This window comes from Ciconia boyciana, chromosome 2 (assembly GCF_034638445.1).
Source record: "Ciconia boyciana chromosome 2, ASM3463844v1, whole genome shotgun sequence".
Taxonomy (NCBI): domain Eukaryota; kingdom Metazoa; phylum Chordata; class Aves; order Ciconiiformes; family Ciconiidae; genus Ciconia; species Ciconia boyciana.
The window spans coordinates 124,853,757-124,873,457 of NC_132935.1; the positions used below are offsets into that span (position 1 = coordinate 124,853,757).

Here is a 19,701-nt window from a genome sequence, read left to right on the forward strand (position 1 = left end):
AATGACTGGGTGTTCACCTGGAGATACTGTTCTCAGTATAGTGTGCCAAAGGAAGTGTGATGAATGAATGCTGGGCCCTACTGCCCTGCTGCGCCTTGATTTGTCTGTTGGGTATTGTCTGATGCCAGGGAAAAGAGTGCTAGAGCATCTCGTCAGAGATCCCTCTCCAGAGCCCCTCTTCAGAGATTAAGAGGATAATGGAAAAGGAATATCCTTTAATGACAAAACCTAACTGACATTCATGTCAGTAGGCTCCTTTTTGATGGACTAAACATTCTTCTCACGCTGGCTGAGTTTTTAGAAACACTGTCTGCTGTCCCCTGAGGAACCTCACCAAATACTGTAGTTTTCCTGCACATTACGGGAAGTCCTTACTTTAGATATTACTGTTCTCTGGGCTGAGTCCCCAGAGAATGGAGAAGTTCTGTGCTCGCGAAGATGGGTTGTGTTCATCGCAATATCAAAGGAGGACCTCTGTGATCTGGCTCCCAAGACACCTATTTAGCGCTAATTACATGGGACCTGAAGTTACAATCCACCCCCATTATACCCATGCTGTCTAGTGCAAGATCATTTTCAATGGTTTATCTGAGTTAAAACTCTGCCAGTAACGTTCCTGGAAGAGGAAAGGACGGAATAGGTCACAGTTATACTGCAGGTATATCAAGGCACTTTATATCAAGGTTATTATTTTTGTGGTGGTTGTACGCAAGTGCTTTATTTCTGTCTGTTATCTATTCAAACTCAGCTGAGACCTGATCCAGGTCATAATCTTTGATTGAAGAGCGTGTTAAGATTGGTCCCTGTTCAATCAGTTCCACACAGCTTGCCTTACTTCATCTCCTCAGTACAACTAGGCAGTTGTAGCTTATACTAATGATATGTTCCTCAAAGTATAAGTTACAGTGACCGGGTGTAGACCCATGCCAAGTCATGCATTTGAAAGCTTCCTCCAATGGGTCAGGAGCTCTGGCCTTATGGCCCGGATTGCATCTGTGCCCAGTGCCATACAACAGTGTGTGCACCTGCTGTTCCTTCCAGGACATCTACTTCTGTTCAGAGAAACAGTGAACTATTTTCAGCTGCAGACTGATCTGTCTCTGTCAGTACCTTTCCTGAAAAGCACAGAAAGGACTACTGGTCACCAACCAGCCCTTCTTGCCCACGCTCGGGCAAAGGTTCAGAGCCTTTTGCTAGCCTGTGGCCAGCCTCCAAAGCAAGTGGGTCTCTAAAGCTGTGCTAAGCCTCCTGCTGGTAGGCAGTAGGAGAGGCCTGGTTTGCCTCTACAGCCAGGTTTACATTTTTGTCCGCAGGCTCTGCAGAGCCTCCTTTTATAGTGTTCTTAGTCCAGCACGGTGTTTGCTGATGCACGCATTCCTTTCATTTGCTGCTTCTAAAGCTACCGATAAGACCAGCAGCTCTCTCATCTCCATTTGAGAGGGCTTGTTTGAGACCCAGTCTAATTCTGATCCCCTTGCCTTGGTTTGTCTTGACCATGTTATAGCTGCGTCAGTCAGCCTGCCTTTTCTTTTACACTGCATCTCCTGTGATCCCAGTCTGATCCTGAAATCTCTGTGCCTTTCTTGAAGTGACCCATCCAGACTTTGTCACTTTCAGAAGACAACCTGGGACTGGGCCTGCAGTGAAGCCACTGGTATTTTCTTCCTGACACTTCGGAGCCATTCAGAGTTTACATGCTGTTTGTAACAAATAAATGCTAAGCCCAAAGCATCCCGAAAGTAGTCCAGGGTATCGGCCGTATTTGCACGTCTTGTGGAGCTGCGTGGCATCGCTGCTGTGCTGGTGCACACCAACTCGTTGCATTTACGGTGTTAGGGCTTCGGTGACAGCTCAGTCCAGAAATCCTGGGCAAATAAAGGCTGCCTTCTAGTCAGGCCAGGCAGGGTTTCAGGGTGGAAAGAGGGGCTATAGCATACAATACACCTCCCCCCCACAGGCCGTAGTGGGTGTAGTTAGAAGGAGAAGCCCCAGGGTGAGGTAAGCATGTCATCAAGCATAGGAAGCATGAAGGGCTGGCTCATCTGCTGTGCACATGCATGTTCAGTCCTATCCGTACAAGGTGTTTTAGAATTGAACGTGTCCAAGGAAGGTGTAACCTTTACAGAGGCAGACAAGGCGAAAGTTCTCTCTACTGGACAAGTGTAAACAGCTGTTTCTTTCTAAAAACTTTGACTGGAGTGAAGCTTTACAGAGGCAGCCAAAAGCACAACCTTGACGCTAACCCCCCCAGCCTTTTGAAAAAAGGATTGTTGGAATATTTATACAAGGGCAAATAACATTATTTTTGGAAATGACTGAATTATTTTGGTTACTTTTTCCCCAAAAAAAAAGAGACACCTGGCATGGAAAATTTCAGCTTGCGTGGTAAAGGCTTGGCAGAAGTTACCAGCGAGTGAGGAGTGCTGTGCGAGGCAAGCGTCAAACAGCCGTAGTCACCAGCAGGCTACCGCTCTCCGTCCCGCAGCGCCGGCAGCTCGCTGCTCTCCCGCGCGGGGGGCGCGGCGCTGCCGGGGCGCCGCTCCGGCACTTGAGCCGTTCCGTCGGGCGGAGCTGGCCCGCCGCGGCAACGGGCAGCCCCCGCCGGGAAGGCGGCCGAGGCGAGGCCGGGGCCGCCCGCCACGCGGCTCCGCGTGGGACCGCGCTCCCCGCCGCCCCCTCCCGCGCCGCGCCGCGCCGCGCCCCGCCGCGCCAGTCCCCGGGGGGCCGCGGCGGGCGGGGGCGTCGACGCGTTAGGCACTGCGCTCCCTCCCATTGGCTGGCGGCGCTGCCGGTCGCGCGCGGGGCGGGGGGAGCGGGCGCGCCGAGTCGGTCTGGGCTCAGCCCCCGGCGCGGCGGAGTAGTCGCGGCCGCCCCGTCCTGAGGGCACCAGCGCCGCCCGCCTCCGCCAGGCAGCCAGCCGCCCAGCCCCGGCCCGCCATCCGCCTCCCGTTCTGCGTCCTTCTCCCGGGCGATCTCGGCGGGGCCGCGATGGAAGAGGAGCGGGCGGGCGAGCAGATGAGACCGTTGCTCACCACGGTAACGCGGGGGTGGGGTGCGGGGGGGGGGGGCGCACAAAGGGCCGCCGCGGGGCAGCGCCGCCCGCGTCGTGCGCGGGGCCGTCCCGCTCCCCTTTTGCCGGGGGACGGGGACACGGCAGGCTGGCGGCGGGGACCCTCCTCTGGCTCCCCGCCCCTCGGCGGCGGCGGGAGGCGGAAGCGGCGCCGCAAGTACCTGAGCGCCCGCGGCTCCCCGGCCCCTCTCGCCGCCGGGCGGGAGGGCGCAGGTGTGCCCGCGTGCCGGCCTCGTGCGCGCGGCCGCCCGCCCCCCCGCGGCGGGGGCAGCGGGGCCGGAGCCTTTGTTCCGCCGCTGGCTCCGGGCGCCGCCGCGGGGTGCGCTCGGCGGCTGCCTCTGCCCCGTCCCCGTCCCACCCTTCCTTTGTGAGATCCCCGCGGGGCTTGTGCCGGCGGCGGTGGGCGGTGCGGCCGCCCCTGGCCTCGCCTTTCTCCCTGCCCCCGGCCCCGCTCGCTGACGAGTTCCTGGGCGAGGGAGAAGTGCGCACACATGGCAAGCGGCGAGCTTCCCCTTGTCCTCATGTTGCACGGCCGCGTAGTCGGGTCAGGTGGTGGATACGGTTCCCCGGCGGATTTCTAGTCCTTGGGGGGGGGGTAAGGGGGGCGGGAGCGTTGGCGGGGGGAGATGGATAAAACTACGGAGCTTGGGTTCATTTCCTTCCCGGGCCGGTGGCTAAGTAAAGCAGACATGTGTTGCCTTACTTCCTGTGCTACTGAAAAATACATGTGGTTCCACCGTTGTAATTTCCCCTCCCTTCAGATGACTCAAAGTCTGGATTTTGTTAATGAGCCTCTGAGCTCTTACTCTGATATTCTCCTTCAAGGCCTTTTCAAAAAAGGTGTCGCACAGCGACTTGTTTTCAGTGCCTGAAGAGGAGGGATGTGTAGTTTGTGACACAAAGCGTGCTGTGACGGGCAGAGAAATAACACTGAAAAGATGTGAGTTTTCATCATCTTTCCACTACTCTTCAAGGAGAGACTTGAGTCACATTTGATAAAATTGGCAGTCTAATGAAGTGGTAGCTTCCTGTGACATCAGGACGTTTAGTGTGTCTTTCCTTTGTTATAACAGGAGCGTTGATAACTTAGTGGTTCAAAGGTCTGTGGATTTTGCAAATTCCTTGGATTATTACTATCTTTGTATGTTGGCTTTAGAAATTAATGTACGTGCTCACCTCTAAAGGTTTTGTGGATCTGTTCTAGACTGCTTCTCCACCTTCTTGTCTCTGACCCAAAAAGGCGGATTCCTAATTTGTGTTAGCTTGTTCAAGATAAATTCTTGGGAAGAGCAGGCTGCTTGATAGGTTTAATTCATGTTAAAACTACCTTGCCTCTCTGTAGGAGGTATCTCTTCTTAGCTGGCAGGAGAATACTCCCATCTAGTGAAGAGATGCTAGGCTGTATGGAGCAAGCCGCAAAAGCTTTGGGCTTCAAGTGTATGGGCTTAAAGTGGAAGTTGCTAATGGTTACCCTCAGGTGAATCCAACTGAAAAGAGGATTACAGACTTCATGAAAGTCAATGTGCCCTGAGCACATCTTTGTCAGGCCCAGCAGGAGTCATTTAGGTTCTGTTGTAACAGAAAATAACTAGGGGCTTTTAGGACAGACCATAAGCTGCTGTACTACTGCATAGTCATTTTGATGTAGATGTTTTGAACAGAGGTGCTCAGTGGAGTGGTCCAAGCTGGTTTCCTCGCAACAGCAACACCTAGTCAGGAGCCTGACCTTGGTGCCGAAGTGTATTCAGGAGGTAGCTGCAGCTGAGCCAAAACTGAAATGGTTAGAAAAGTGAGAGAGCAGAAAGATTGTTAGGAACTAGGAAAAAGCAATTTCTAGGGACAACACGTGAAGTAAACGGCTTAAAGAAAAGACAGGACACGCTGATCTTTGGGCAATTGCATAGTATAGCTGTGTTGGATTTGTTGTGATTTTTGTATGCAAGAGGTATGATTTTATATACACAAAAGCTACTTAATCCAAAATATGAGTATTTTTGACAGTACAGCTTGACTTAATTTTTCTAATCCTGTGCCTCTGGTAGTACAGGTCACCTTCCTGCTAGCAGAGCTTGCTGAAACTGCTTACATGTGCATATCTTTTTCAGAAATAAACGTCTCGGTAAGATGAAAGGACTTTGTAGAAAGTGTGAATCAAATCCGAGAACTTAAGTGCTGTGGCTTAAAAATACAGAAGCATGATCAAACAAAGAACTCCCTAACACTTTCTTTTCTTCCTTCCTCCCGTGTTGGTAAATCAGATGGTTCTGTGTTTATGTAGTATTAGATATGTAATAAGTAAGCTCTGGTGCTTCTTGTATGGAGGAACGCCTCTGTCAGTCAACACCCCCCCACTGGATTTATTTCATCAAAAGTATAAAATACCTTTAACCTTGCTTGTTTTGTATTTTAGGTCCAGTCTTAAAGAAGAGAATCATCAAGTGTTTAGGACATTGGTATTTTGAGGAGACTGCTTGGTGGCAATGTGTAACGTGAAAGTCGGAAGGGGGAGGTGAAACAAATGCCTGATATAGCTATTACAACCAGAGAGCAACCGATGATCAGAACATTTGGGACGAGTAGAGAATACAATACGAAAAAGATATGTAACTGCATAAATCTGTGGTTCTTTCACACTTTATGTACTGTAAGCTGTTCTGCTCCTCATCTTAGAAAAGATGCATTATTATTGTAAAAGGTTCACTGAAGGGCAACAAGATATGAATTAGTTCCTAGATGAGAAATGATTGAACAGGCTAGGGCTTGTCAGCCTAGTAGAGATGATGGGACAATGACATGGTAAGGCTCTATAAAACTCCTGTGGAGAGAGCAGGTGAAGATGGAGGAGGAGGCGGCGGCACACAGTCAAATCAGTTAGGTGCTAGGTTCAGAACAAACAAAAGGAAGGGGTTCTTCACTCAGTGTAGGGAATTCACAGGTATACTTGCTATACCATGTATACACAAGAAATTTTTGTGGACTTAAGGGGAAGCTGGACAAGCATTGGAAGACAGATACATTGAGGTTAGTAAATGGATGAGCAACAGCCTCAGGAAGTCTGAGTTGAAAATAGCTGGAGGTTATGAGAGTGTAAGGGGGAGTTGTATGCTTGTCTTGTTTTTCCTCTTCCCGCAACAGCTACTTACGGTCATTCTTTTTTGGTTTGTTGAAATAGGAGTGGAGTGTGTTAGTATGTTGCTTTGTATACAGTGGTGAGTTTTGACAGTTACAGTGATGGTATTAAAATGCTTGATACTGTGTACCAGTGATTTTGGTTCTAGCTCCTAGTTTTTGTCGTTATGGTATTTATTACCAGATAGTTTGGTGGGTTTATTTGCAGCAGCTGTAAGTAGCATTTAAAGGAATGTATATTGCAGTTCTGTCTCTAGGTATTTTGCAGGTAATATTTTCAAAATACTTTGTTATCTTAAAAAAAATAAAGTAGATGGAAACTTTTTTTCTTTAGTATTTGGTACTACTTCATGTATATCATAAAATGTTCACAAGATTGTAGACCATGCAGTATGGCTAAGTAATGGGTTTATGTTTCTTTGTGTCTTCTTTTTCTTTCAATGAAACAAATCTGTTTTTATCACTATTCTACTGTAGATGATGACAGAATTGAAAGTGGCTCTTGTTGGAGAAGGGCATATTCCCAGGCTTCTCCTTCTGGCTTTCCTAATAAAAGCATTAAAGTAATGTGGTCTGCCATATCTCACTGAAGAGGGTATTAGTGTCCCTGTGCTTTTTCTGAAGTGGCTACGTGGTTGGCTACCACTTTTATTTTTTAACAGCTGTGCATGCACATTATCAGGTGGGTAGATTTTAGACTTTCCTGTTCAACAGTGGTTGTGTTTCAATGACAGCTTTGGCCTTTCACTTCAGGCTTCATTTGAAGACTCTTTCAAATACAGCCCACTTCACCAACACACATCATTGCCTCAACGGGGTCTGTCCATTCCTTAATACTGGTGCATCTTTTAATGCAACAGGGTAGTGTCTGGTATGCCGACTTCTCAATCCATAATGAAACCTGTGAAGGCTTGTAGGAGTATAGGGTAACAGATATCAGAACCACTTGAAATAAAAAAATACACAAATTGATGAGAAGTATCCTAACTATCAGAATCTGCTGGTAGTTACAACTTCAACAGTTCAATAATCAAAAATACAAAGTGCTTTTTCTTTTCAAGAAAAATCTTAAATATAACTTCATTTTCATGAATGGATTTCAAGGGAGAACCAGGTATTTGGTGGCAGCTAGACTGGAATACATGGTTTCTAAACTAAGCTTTGGTCCAGTTATTTTATTTCAGATAGCTTGGTAACTTTGTCGAGCTATGTAGTACTTCTCTTAGGTGATTATTGAAACAGTTCCTTTTAAAATATGTTCTGTCTTGATTTACCTTGGTGGTACTTCATGTGTAAGAATGTAAGTAGCATCAATACAGTAAAAGTTTTACAGAACTGAACTACTTCATAACTTTCTATATATCTTAGATTACTTACTGTTTTTGAAATTAAATAGTGGAAAGTGTTCTTTTGTGTGATTATTGGCCTTCTTATTTGACATGTGGCTTTTGTGATGGTAAGTCAAATGACAGGTCTCTGAAGAATATTATGCTGGTACACATAAATTTTTTTCATACTAACATAGTAAGCTTGAACCAGTGTTTTGCCTTCATGGCTGGACAAGGGTAACTGAGGGTATGTTTGTACTGCATAATTGAGGACTGTGCAGGAAACTCTTCTCCCCCACGAGTTTGTGGCTTCTGGCTGAACACGTACTCTCCACAAGCTAAAGCAATACAGTTATACTGGTGTGGCCGTGCCCTAGCTAAATAGCCCTGATGAGAAAGAATTTTACTAGCTTGACAACCGTGCAGACTTGAATCTATGACTTTTGAGAGACAAGCTGCTTTTCTGTATTATGCTGTTTGAGTAGGGTGCATACCTTGTGCAACTTGGCACCATGCAGTGAGCTGTGAGCAATGTCTCTGATCACCTCTTGGGTTAAAGTACTGTAAGCTGCTATTAAGTATATGTGCTGGCAGTCTTTTTGAGTTCTTAAAAAGTTATGATGGCTGTCAAAAAAACCTGATGTGTTGCTTGAGAACTTTCATTAGGCTTCATTGCAGTGGTTTTATTTGCTGTCCGAAATAAGCCGTAAGGTGTACTAAGTTGAGTAGTCGTTGCCGTATATCCATGTGATTGATCTGCTTCTGTAGGTGACTTTTGACATGTCACCATGATGTTGGCTTTTGAATATTGATATCCTTTACACAAGGATATCTGTTACACAAGATCTTTAGTGGCCCTAAAGTAGTACTTAGTAAATAGAATGCTCTATAACTAGTGATTGATAAAATACAGAGTATAACTCAAATATACTTGAGCTTAGCTAGAGAAGGTCTCCAAAGAATACTGTCATGCTTTTGGTGTAGCATATTCTGTAATGATAAAGTTTAGGGACACTTCAAATTTTTTGCTAAAATTAAGATAGCTGTCTAGCTAATGTTTTGAAATAGTGATATGAATAGTGGGATTTAAATGAGGTTTTTGTAAATAAGCAGATGGAGAAAAGCACTACAAACTACTTAACCCTGTAGATCCGTAAAGGTCTGAATGCAAAAATGAGAGTATTGATTCTTCTACAGATGATCTTACAATGTTCTTAAGTATGTATTTCTAAATTTACATTTGCACAATTAGCAGTAGGTGAAAATATTACAACATTATTTTTAAAAATGTGCAACATTTGCATTTAAAAAGTCAGTCCTGACATCTTAGAGGCTCCTTTTGGTGTTACTGAGAATAAGCATCAATTATGCAAGCATCCCAAATCTACCTTGCCAGCATATCTCAATGGTTATTAGAAGGGATTATCTGTGTAAGAGTCTGTGTTAGTTTGTGCTTGGCACCCTCTGAGTTCCTTGTTTCACTGGGAGTTAAATCTGCTGCAGTAGAGCGAGCATGTCATGACAAAGGAAATGTATATTTTAACCGGTAGATGGAGCCATTTTAATTACAGATCAGCATGCCTATTTACGTCAGTTTCTGAAAACTTTGTTTCTTAAAGTCTTTTCAGTCATTTTGTCTTTAGAGTATGGCTCATAGTTATTTTATCATTTCTCTATTTACAGAGAAGACTACACGTTTTATTCTTCCAATACCAATGCCCGGATTGTACAGCAGGAATGCTATTCCATTTACCTAAACAGCAAAAAAGAGTGGATGCTTGTGCTTTATGGGAATTACAGTTATCTCTGTAAATTGTCCAGTGTGATGTGAGTAGAGCTCTATAGCCTTTGTACACCTTGTGTTGCCTGAAGTAATGTTTCGGAATATTGGCCCGTGGTGTTGTATCTGACAGTCTGGATGCTCTTGTGACTTCCGCCCAGGAAAGGCTGTTAGCTCGAACTGAGATTTTGGTTTTCCTACTCCAGTGCCTTAAACTAAATTGACTCAAAGCTATGTAATGGAATGGTTGTCCTATTTGGGTATATTGGCACAAGTTGTCTTATTTTAGCAATGCTGGAGTGCTTCATAACCTTGAAACACCCCTGGCTTATTAATTCTAGCAAGTCCCATTTTAGCAGAAGTATTCGCAATGCTGTACTTGGCGTATTGTCTTGTATCCTCCTTCAGCTTGCACTTTTCTAAAAGGTATATTTATGTTTTTCTTAGAGTTTGACTCTTTGCCCCTGCATTTGTACTTAGTGATATACCTGATAGACCTTCCCTTTCCCCAACTCTTTCAAGTCTTCAGCACTGAAGATTATTTTTGGTGAACACAATGTCAACTTGAAGAGTAGGACCTTATTCAAATCTTAGTTTTGAACTCGCTCCATATATGGTATTTTGTGAGGTATAGGTGTGTCGTCTTCTTCCCCTGATTCCTGCTGTGAGAGAATTTGAGATTTCTTGATTCACTTAGTTTTTGTTGGTTTTTTTTTGTCTACTTATTCAGCCTCATTGGAAGTTCAAATTTTCTACAAATTATATAGAATGAGTACTGATATTTTTCATAAAATGTAGTTGTGCTGGAAGGCATCTAGACTTGTCTTGTTGGCAGTATGGCTAAGACAGTATCCTGAAATACCAAAATATTTTAAAACTTAAAAACAGACTTGAAATTTTTTTTTAACTAAAAGAGAGTCTTCCGTAGAAGTTTCCAGGTTGGGCACCTGTTGTCAAACCATTGCCCCAGTTTAACAGAATTTCTGGAGTCTACCTCCAAACAAACTGGAGCTTCCTGTGAGTGAGGCATGTGGGCAGAGGCTGCAGAGAGGAAGGGGGAATTACTTACAGAGCAGCGTCCCCTGTCCCCCCACCATCTGATGTATGTTGGAATTCTGCAGTTTGACCTTCTACTCTGCCCTCTGCTACTGTTCCTTCTACAGTACAGCTATACTACTAAGGATCTATTAGCTGAGGTCTGCTTTTAGGTGGGGAGAACTGAGGACTCGCATGAAAACTTGACTGGGTTTTGGTTCTTATCTTTTCACTATGGGGGCATGTTTGTATTAAGAGTGTACGTGGACACCATATCTTGAAAAACTATGCTTCCCTAAAGTGTAAAGTGAAGATTTAAATCCCCCCTCCCCTCCCTGCCCTGCTCATTGTTGCACTAGGCTGATTCCTCTGCATTTTCCATGACTAATGTCTACTAAATATATGCAGGCTGGGTCTTGACTGGGAACTATTTTGGGATGAAGAAAAAGATAGCTAAGTTATTGTAAATACCTTGGTTATGGCAGGGGTAATGATATCAAGTATTCCTTGCTAGAAAAAGCTAAGAATTTGCTTCAGTGAAAAGTGCCACTTTTGAACACCATGACTGTTTCACTAGCAGAGTACAATCAGAAGACTAGAGAATCTCTAATCAGGCTGTCTTGTTTGTATATCTTTGTCACTAAAGAACAGAAAGAGGTTAAAGCAAACCCATGTTCATAGAGGTATTGTAATAGAATGTCGTTTGGCGTCTGTTTCTGGGATGTGATTGCTTCTCAGTGCAAAAATTCTGTTGCCATGTCAAGAAATTCAGGCTGCTGTGTTCTGGATCTCAAAAGTCATGCTAAGCGGAAGCATGTGTGATTTCTTTTAGACAGGGTTACGAATAAGCTAGTAAGTCATGGTTATTGTCATTATCAGACTTGAAGTTCACATTTAGAAGCCCTGATTCTTCAGATTTTCTCTTACGTTTGTAAGAAAAGGATGTATAGCAGATGCTAATGTGCATAACACCTTGTTGTACAAAGGATCTATTTTCTGTTTCTGTTGTATAACTTCAGTTTTAGAGGAAAAAATTAAAATGTTTTCTCCCCTTCGTACTGCCCTCCACATCCATTTTAGTTTCAACTTCAGCAGAGCTTTGGCTTATCTAACTCCACCCCTGCACGATTAGATAATGTCTGTATATTCCTCCCAACCCTGCTTCCACCTTCCATGTGCCCTCTTTTGCATTTGAGCTCAGTCACAGGTTCCCTTTGCTTCCACACTGGTCCATTGTCAGGCCTGCTTGAATTCCTGCATGCAGGAATGGTCCCTCTTGTGCTTTGAGGAGGCTGTCCTTGAAGATCAGCCAGCTCTCACAGGCTTTCCCTTCACCCTCCATGGTAGTCTTCCATGAAATTCTACCAAGAAGATCCCTGAACAAGCAGAAATCTGCTCTCCTGAAGTGCCATGTGGTAAGTGTATGTACTGGGTCTTGCACTGTACGCTGTAGTATTTGTCTTTCTTACTTCTCTCAGGATTTTAAACTCCACAGTTTCATGGTTGCTGCGGCCAAGGCCGCTCTTGACTTCCTCCAGCTTTCGAATGAAGGCTTCTTCTACTTTCTCTTCTTGATAAAGGAGGTCTGTAGCAGGCATCTAGCACGGCATCACCCGTGTTGGACTGTTCTGATCCTTACCCATAAGGTCTTGACTGTCTTGTCGCTCATTCCAAGCAAAGCAGTGTTTGTTGTAGCCAGCCCTTTGCATAGATTGAAACCCACGCTCCTTAACTTTCCAGCCTGGCTTTTCTCAAGAGCTTGTATCCATCCATTGCAGCATTCCAGCCATGTGAGCTGTCCCACTGTCACTGTGTAATTCCTGTGAGTTTATAGCTCTGCAACCGTGCATGGACTAAGTCCTCCCGTTAATTCCCACGCTGTGTGCTGCACTTGCGTGCAAGCACTTGAGATGGGCCCCCGGACATGCTTCTTTCACAAGGGAAGTGAGAGCCTTCTGTCATGTGTTCCTCATGTCTTCACTTCTCTTAAGTGCGACAACCTTTCTCCCCCATGCCTAGTTTAAAGTCTTATTCACAAGCTTAATGCACTTGGTGGCAAAGATACTCTTGCCACACTTTGTCAGATGTATCCTTGTTCCTGAAAGAGGTTCCTGTGGTCATAGCAGTAAAAGCTCTGCTAATAACCACATATTGACACTCTGGATGCATCTACTCTGCCCTGAGCCTTCTGCTTCTCACTGGAGAGACTGAGAAACACCACCTGGGCCTCTTCACCCTTGCCCATGGTGCTCAGTAGTCAGTCTTAATTTGCTCAGTAATTGCTTTTTGGAAGTGTCACTGGTGTCCCTATGGATAAGCAGGAAAGTGCAATAGTTTGAGGACTGAGTGAGCCTCAGTCTTTCCAAAGCATTATTCAGCAAGCAGCAAACCTCCCAGGACCTCCTGCTTATCTTCCCTGTTGTGCAGTGTGTTCATCCCCTCCTGCAGCTCTCACCTGGCCACTCTGCACCTCAAAGGTAGCGCAGCACCCTCAGATGAGGCCACTGCTATCAACAGCACCAGGGAGGAGCAGCGGGTGCTCCCTGCAGCCCAATGCCTGGACGACGACATCATCCCTGTGCAGTTCTTGGAGCTGGGGTCTCTGATGTGCGAGGGACAGTTGCTTCGGCTGGTGTTGGGAGACTTCACCCTGTAAACATGTTGCACAATCTTGAACGGTGTTTCAGGGCCCTTTGTAGCTTTGTTGTGTGAGCTGCTGTGACATTTGTTAACTGCCTCTGTTGGCTGAGCCTATGTTTAAGTTGTTAAACTATTAAACTTTACTATTTAGTTCTGTTCACAATATAGATTTAAAGCACACATATTTATGTGCATGTTTTGTTCTACTTGCAATTGGATTCTGATAGACACATCATGTCAGTATTATTTTCACAACTCCAGTATTGTAAACTTGTAATGACTGCTATTTCTGCAAGGCAGCTATTCATTAATAATAACCTTAACTGTTTTTAGTTGGCTGGTGCTGTTGTGTTGGCTGATGTTGCATAATTTCTTGGCTCCTCAGCTTGGAGGGACCAAACACAACAGATTTTCATGTTTGCATTTTGCTAGGTTGTGTGCCTGTAATAATATACATCTCTTTCCCTTACCTTGAAATACTTAATGAGGTATTTATTAAATGCTGTTATGTAGAGGGGAGACAATTCTGCCATATTGCAGATGCTTCAGTTGAAAAGCATGAATTTTCTTGTCTTTTTCTTTGCGATACCTGTAAACATAATTTGTTGCAGGTGAAAACGCTGCAGCTTTGGTCTGTGTTCTAGGAATTACTTTCTTCACCTCTGTCTCTTTTATAGAGGGGTTTTAACTGAATAATGCTACTGGTGCTTATTAGTGCTAGATAAAACTAGAGTATCTTCTTTTCTAGTTGCTCCCCAGAAAGAACTCTTAAAAGAAGGAATCCTTCTGTGGGTTCTGTGACTAACTTATGAAGTCAGAGGACTGTTTGCAAGCTCTTTAATTAGCATTCTAAACAATAAGGTAGGATTATTTAGACTACTGTGAGATTTATTGCTTCTTTGTTTCTATTTAAAAAAAAAAGTTATTGGAAAGTTTGTATTTAAACTACTGCTTGTTTTAGGCTAGTGATTTTTCGCATTTTTTTTCTTTGGCTTGTACAGCACTATTGTGAGGATATACTATTCTGTAAGCACATGCATTTCTTTAACATGTCAAACATATTTCCAGACAGACTTCGTGTACGAAAAAGGAAATGAGAAACTTCTTAGTGAATAGCCACTGTTGGTGTTACTGGTGGTGGTAAATTCTTCATTTTGTTTGTCAAATGACTACACCCTACCAGCCATGCATTTTAAAACTGTTTTTATAACAACAAACAGCATCTGATAATTGTTATGACTCATTTGAGGAAGTGATAAAACCCAAGAGTAGCAGAGATCCTTTCCTTTTTCAGCATGATTTTTATTAACATTGCTGTGCTTGCCTGCCATTGAGAGATATTGAAAAGGAAATTAAGGAGGGAGATGGTCTTGTAATTAATATTTGGTTGAATTGCAGGTAGTTAGATAACGATAGGATGGAGAGACATGTTTGAGCTTATAAATTAAGTGTACAAAACCAGTTATTGGACAGCTTTAATTTTAGATTGTAAATACAAGCAAATTTATTAAAGCTTTTCTAACTGATTTTGTGGAAATTCTTGACTTTTGAAAACAGCAATCAAAAAAGGAAGAACATCAACCAGTTTTTTTTTGTTGGCATCAGTGTTCCCATCCATTACCTACCTTAACTGCTGAGGCTATATAAAATGCTTGCAATTACTTTACATTTTTCAGAAATGTAACCAGAGTTTATTTTCAGCCTATTTTGTAGTGTTCTTTGCTAGATTGACTTTGCTTGCTTTTACTGAAATATGTAACTGTATATGATTCTGTGTATGGTAACGATAAATATTCTTGGGTCTTGTTTTATACCCAGATGCTCTAGGTAGAACTTCAGCTGAGGAAGATCAGTTTATTGAGAAGTTGAGAGTAATTTTCCTTAAAGTCAATAGAATGAACATTTATTTTTAAACTAAGTAAAATTATAGATTCAAGCTTTCAGAACAGGGGACCTCAAAAAGGTTAAATATCTGATTCCCAAGAAAGAGAACAAATTAAATGAGGGTAGGATGCTAGCTTAATTTTTTTTTTTTAATGGAACAGGGGTTCACCAAATGATTTTGTTTGACATGATTAAAAAACTATTTGTGAAGCAAAACATTTTGTTTGACATGATTAAATGTACTTAAATTGTGGTCTGTTTATAGGCACAAATAAATTCCAATTGTTTATAACTTTTGTAGAGTGCAAATGTGCTTGATACGTAGCCTCTTGGCTTATAGTTAAGGAAGAAGGTGGCTGTATTCTATTGAGTGAAGACAAATAGTGTTAGTCAGAGGCTCTTAATTCTTGAACATGAGTAAGCCTTTGCTATGAAGAAGACACAAATGAAGGGCAAAATATAAATAGGGAACTGAAGAAATTTGATACGTTCAAGGCCAAAGAATATACCTACTACTTGTATTCTGTGCTTTGAATGGATAGAACCTTTTGAAAAGACAGGCAAACAAGAAAGTTCAGTGTGCTTTTCTCATTGATGATGGGGCCGACTTACTGTAACCCATTTGGTATATGGGATTTTAGCTAATCCTCATACAGCAAATAACTTGGAATATGCTGCTTTGTTAAATAAGGGGACTAATTTCTCTCTGTCACATTCAGTGGTTTGCTGTATGACTGGATATTTACTGTGTTTGCACTTATGGTAGCCCAGGCTGGATGTCTGATGATTACAAACTTCCAGATCCTGGAGGCAATGTAAAGGTGAGAATTTGCATGTTAAAACAGTAGTTCTCAAACTAGGTGTACTTTTCCAGATCATATTCCATATGCTTCAGTGTGTACAAGGTGTGTGCACTTACCTGCTAGTCCACATATATCAACTCTATAGCCGTGTTTCTTTGGGGAAGGGGCGAGGGAGTAGCTCTATACTTTAAAAACTATTGCAGATTAATGCATTCACAAATAATTCAGCTTCTTGACAAAAGGCTTATTTTTCTTTGGCTATCCTTGGAAGAAATCTGTAGGGCTTGATGACCACTGGTTAGATAATTAAGTTTCAAGCAGCTAAGGCTGTAGTCTCGTCTGTTGCCATAAGAGGTTGCTGCGGGATACTTTGAGTTGAAATTACCACTGGTGCATATTTTGAATAAAGTCACAACTGTCCACTTCTAGGTACTGGGGGAGATCGTAGCCAAAAGGTGAACTTGGTGGCAGTGAAGGCACCAGGGAACCAGGGAAATGTGTATCTGTTTTCAGAAATAGCTTCTAACGAATGGTGGCAGTATCTCCAAACAGAGGGTTAAGTTTGTTTTAGAGTTTGCAGAGGTGGCAAGAGCTGGGAGAGGCCTGGACGATGGCAGTACAGGTGTCAGGGCTGGCAGTAGTGCTGTGGAAGGTGTTAAGAGCCCAAGGGAATTGTGGCTGGGCAAGGCAATAGAGCTGAGTACTTGTGGAAGTGACAGAAAGGGTATTTGTGTTTGCATGCTTGTTTCTGGAAATGTAAGTGTACAACATGCATGAGTTTCTACTTAAGAGTAAAGAATACATACTTCCAAGATGGCATATTGGCTTCTGTTTTGTGACTTGTATTACTGCTATTTCTTGTCAAATTCAGAGGATCAGTTGTATGTTTGTGGTGATACGTCACAAGACTGTAAATAGTTTAATGTATTATGGCCACATCATGATATGGAGAACCTGTTCCTTGCTTCAGTTGTCTCGTGTTATAAAACAGGCTCTTGGAGCGAAGTCAGAAGAAAATTTCCCTTCCTGTCTTGAGGGTTACTAAAAAAATAAATCCAAATGCCATGAATGGATACAATATGCTGTAAAATTTAATGAGATCTGAACAATGGCTCTTTATTGGTGTATGGATTGTTCATGTGTATGTGTGTATTTCTCCTTAAGATGTACTAAATTTGAGTGGAAGAAGGTATGTGTTGTTACAGAAAAGTGAAGAACAGACACCATCTTATTTTGAGAACTGGTTTCCTGTGGGGCTGTATATCAAAATAATTTTATGTTGTGCAAGTCTTATATTTCACTAACAGGTCATTGATAAACATATGTTTAAGTCCACTAGGATTCCTGAAGTGAAGTATAGGATGGAAAAGAGGAGAATAGTCTGTGAACTTCTTTCAACCTCCTCTCGCTTATATAGGAATCATTAAGATAAGATAATGATCAAGAAAGTGGCTTGTTGTGAGGAGTGATACAGGGCGAAGGGGAGCTTGGTGGTCTCCTTCTGTAGTCTCTGTGGCCAAGGTAATTCTCAAGAATTCCATGGGGAATTCATGTGTAACAGCAAGCAACAGAGGTGAGTTTTAGGTATGCCTTGACAAGGCTGCTGTTCTCCCCTTTCCCCTTTTATTTTGTTTTCCAACTTTGTCGTGAAGTATCCAGTGCTTTTCTTTGTTAGAAGGAGCTTTGCCTGACTTTTATCCTTAACCTCATCTGTTGACAGATGTCCTCAAAGGAATTGGATTGTCATTGAGTGCCCTGTTCTGTGTGAGTAGTGAGTCTATATATTCCTGTGATGTGGAAGGATTCCCATGGGATGTATCCTATAAAAATGTGTTTTGCGACACTGAAAAATTGGTGTGCTTTCTCCACATACCTGCAACGATTGACAGTGACTTGTGCTGCAGCATTGGAGAGAAATTTCTCTTGGTGGCTGTGGACAAGTGCCCCTCTATTAAAGTGAGAAAGAGAGCATTTGCAACTCCACAATACTTCTGTGTTTCATATACCGCATCGTATATAACTAAACACTGAGTTCTTTCTAGGTAGTATAATGTCACCTTCTCCTCATGTTACTGTGCTGGTATCTCTCAACTTTGGCATGAATTGCTAAGCTCTAAGTGAAGTGTGTTCCTTGTTCCTTTAGATGAATGTAATTTTAAAGCATGGCTTCTCTTTAATAACTAGACAGAGACCCACAGCAGCTTTCCAGTGTATTAATTCTAGGCAGATAGTAATGAAAAGTGAACTGTAAATGATGTCCTAGATGTGACTGTATTTTTTTTTTTTTTAAGTTTTGTTCTCCCTCCCTTGTGCTATTTGTGTTACTGAAGAAAGTGCTTCTAAACCCCTTAGGTCCCAAGAAAGCAGCTTTGTTAGAAGTAGCAGAAATTGAAGAACTTACAAAAATAATCCTGTTTTCCCTTTGATATACATAGTGATCATGCTTTGAGACAGTCATCAGCAGTGATGTCCTAATTTTGCATCACCAGTGTGGACAAAAGTTTCAAAACAAGTTATATGCTTTATATTCTGATAGGTCAATAATCCTGTGTATCGATCCAAGTCATAGCAAATCCAAACCCAAAAACTAACTCTTTGTTGAAAATGAAACACAAAGAGGCTAAATGAGCTCATGTAGTGTTAAAAGGACCAAAGCTCTTGGTGCAGTTGATCATGGAACCCTTTGTAGACAAGAAAGCTGGTCTTTGTTAAGTGTCCTCTGCTGATTATGTAAGTTAATGTGTTAAACTTCCTTGTAGCAAGTAGTTTGACAGAAGTCTTATTAATGGGAATAATGGTTTATGTCAAAGTTATTCAGAGACTAGATGTAATGAAACAGAGCCAGAATTACTTGCTTTAAACTGAATAATTGGATGTGGTCCTGCCACGGTATTGTTAAGACCCCACTTGAGCAACAAGCAAGTCTTCTTTTCATCATAGGAGGTGCCACCCAGCACACAGCTACAGCACAACAGAGCAGTCTAGGATTGAGCACAGGGCGATTTGTTTTCCCTTGCAGCTGAGGGCTGAGTGAGGTATCTGGTTTTAAGTACTTACTGGTGACTTTTTTTTTTGAGTCTCTGTTTGTTACTGTAATAGAGCCTGTAATTCAAGGCCTGCTCATGATGTGTTTGTAAAGAAGTGGTCCCTGATTGTAAAGGCGGTATAGCGTGGGAGAGTTATGTTCGTGGCTTCTTAGATCATGTGTTGTTATTTTCTGGTTATGAATGGTAGCTCCTTCAGTGACTTCCTAATTTAGAATAGATAGAATTTTCCTCAGTAGTTTCATAAATTTCCAATAAAAGCAACTTAAACAGAGGGTTTTTTTGTGTTGTGTCTTTATTGCTTTTTGTTCATAAAATCTTGGTGAAGAGGATAGCGTTTGAAAAATTGCATTCGAGTCGATGCTTCAGAATTAATGTAAAATGTTAAGGATATTCCACTTTAGCAGTGTAAGCACTGATGTGCCTCCATATAGAAATCATAGAATCATTTAGGTTGGAAAAGACCTTTAAGATCATCGAGTCCAACCGTAAATGTGCTTTTGTGCTTTCTAGTAATATGTATTATTTGACGGTTGTATTGGTAACATTAGTAAAAAAGACTTGAGTCAAGTTAGTTTGCAACTCCTAGAAAATACATAAACAGTTATCTGAAATATTTTTTTTAGTTTTTGAGAAAGCTTAGCTATGGAATATAATACCGCTTTAAAGTGTCAATAAAAACATAGAGCTATTAAAATAAGAAAATTATTAGTTAAAGAAAAGGAAAAGGGGCGAGTTTCAGGAAGCCGTTGGTGAACTCTCTCTTCCACCACCCTCTTCCTCCATCCTTCTTCTTATAAAGTGTTAGACTGTGAATGCATCTTTCAAACCTGCATGCCTGTCTTTGTCTCTAATGCTACTTAATTCTTTTAGAGCTTTTAGAAACATGGGTTTATCTTGTAAATTCAAATTAAGACCCAGAGTAGAAGCGAAGCCTGCTGGCACAGTGGTTCCAAAAGTCTGGCATTGTGGTACAGTTCCTCTGTTG

The 19,701-nt window shown here is 42.6% G+C and overlaps 1 protein-coding gene across 2 annotated transcripts in view; it reads left to right on the forward strand.

Annotated features, from left to right (window-relative positions):
• The first annotated feature begins 2,824 nt into the window (after positions 1-2,824).
• Positions 2,825-19,701, forward strand: part of SLC4A7 (solute carrier family 4 member 7) — a 100,782-nt gene continuing 83,905 nt past the window's right edge. The window contains exon 1 of one of the 2 annotated variants that reach the window (XM_072853943.1): positions 2,825-3,036. In XM_072853943.1, the coding sequence (XP_072710044.1) occupies positions 2,989-3,036 (48 nt within the window). In that variant the 5' untranslated portion in view covers positions 2,825-2,988. The remainder of the gene's footprint in view (positions 3,037-19,701) is intronic. The other variant, XM_072853942.1, reaches the window with a different exon arrangement.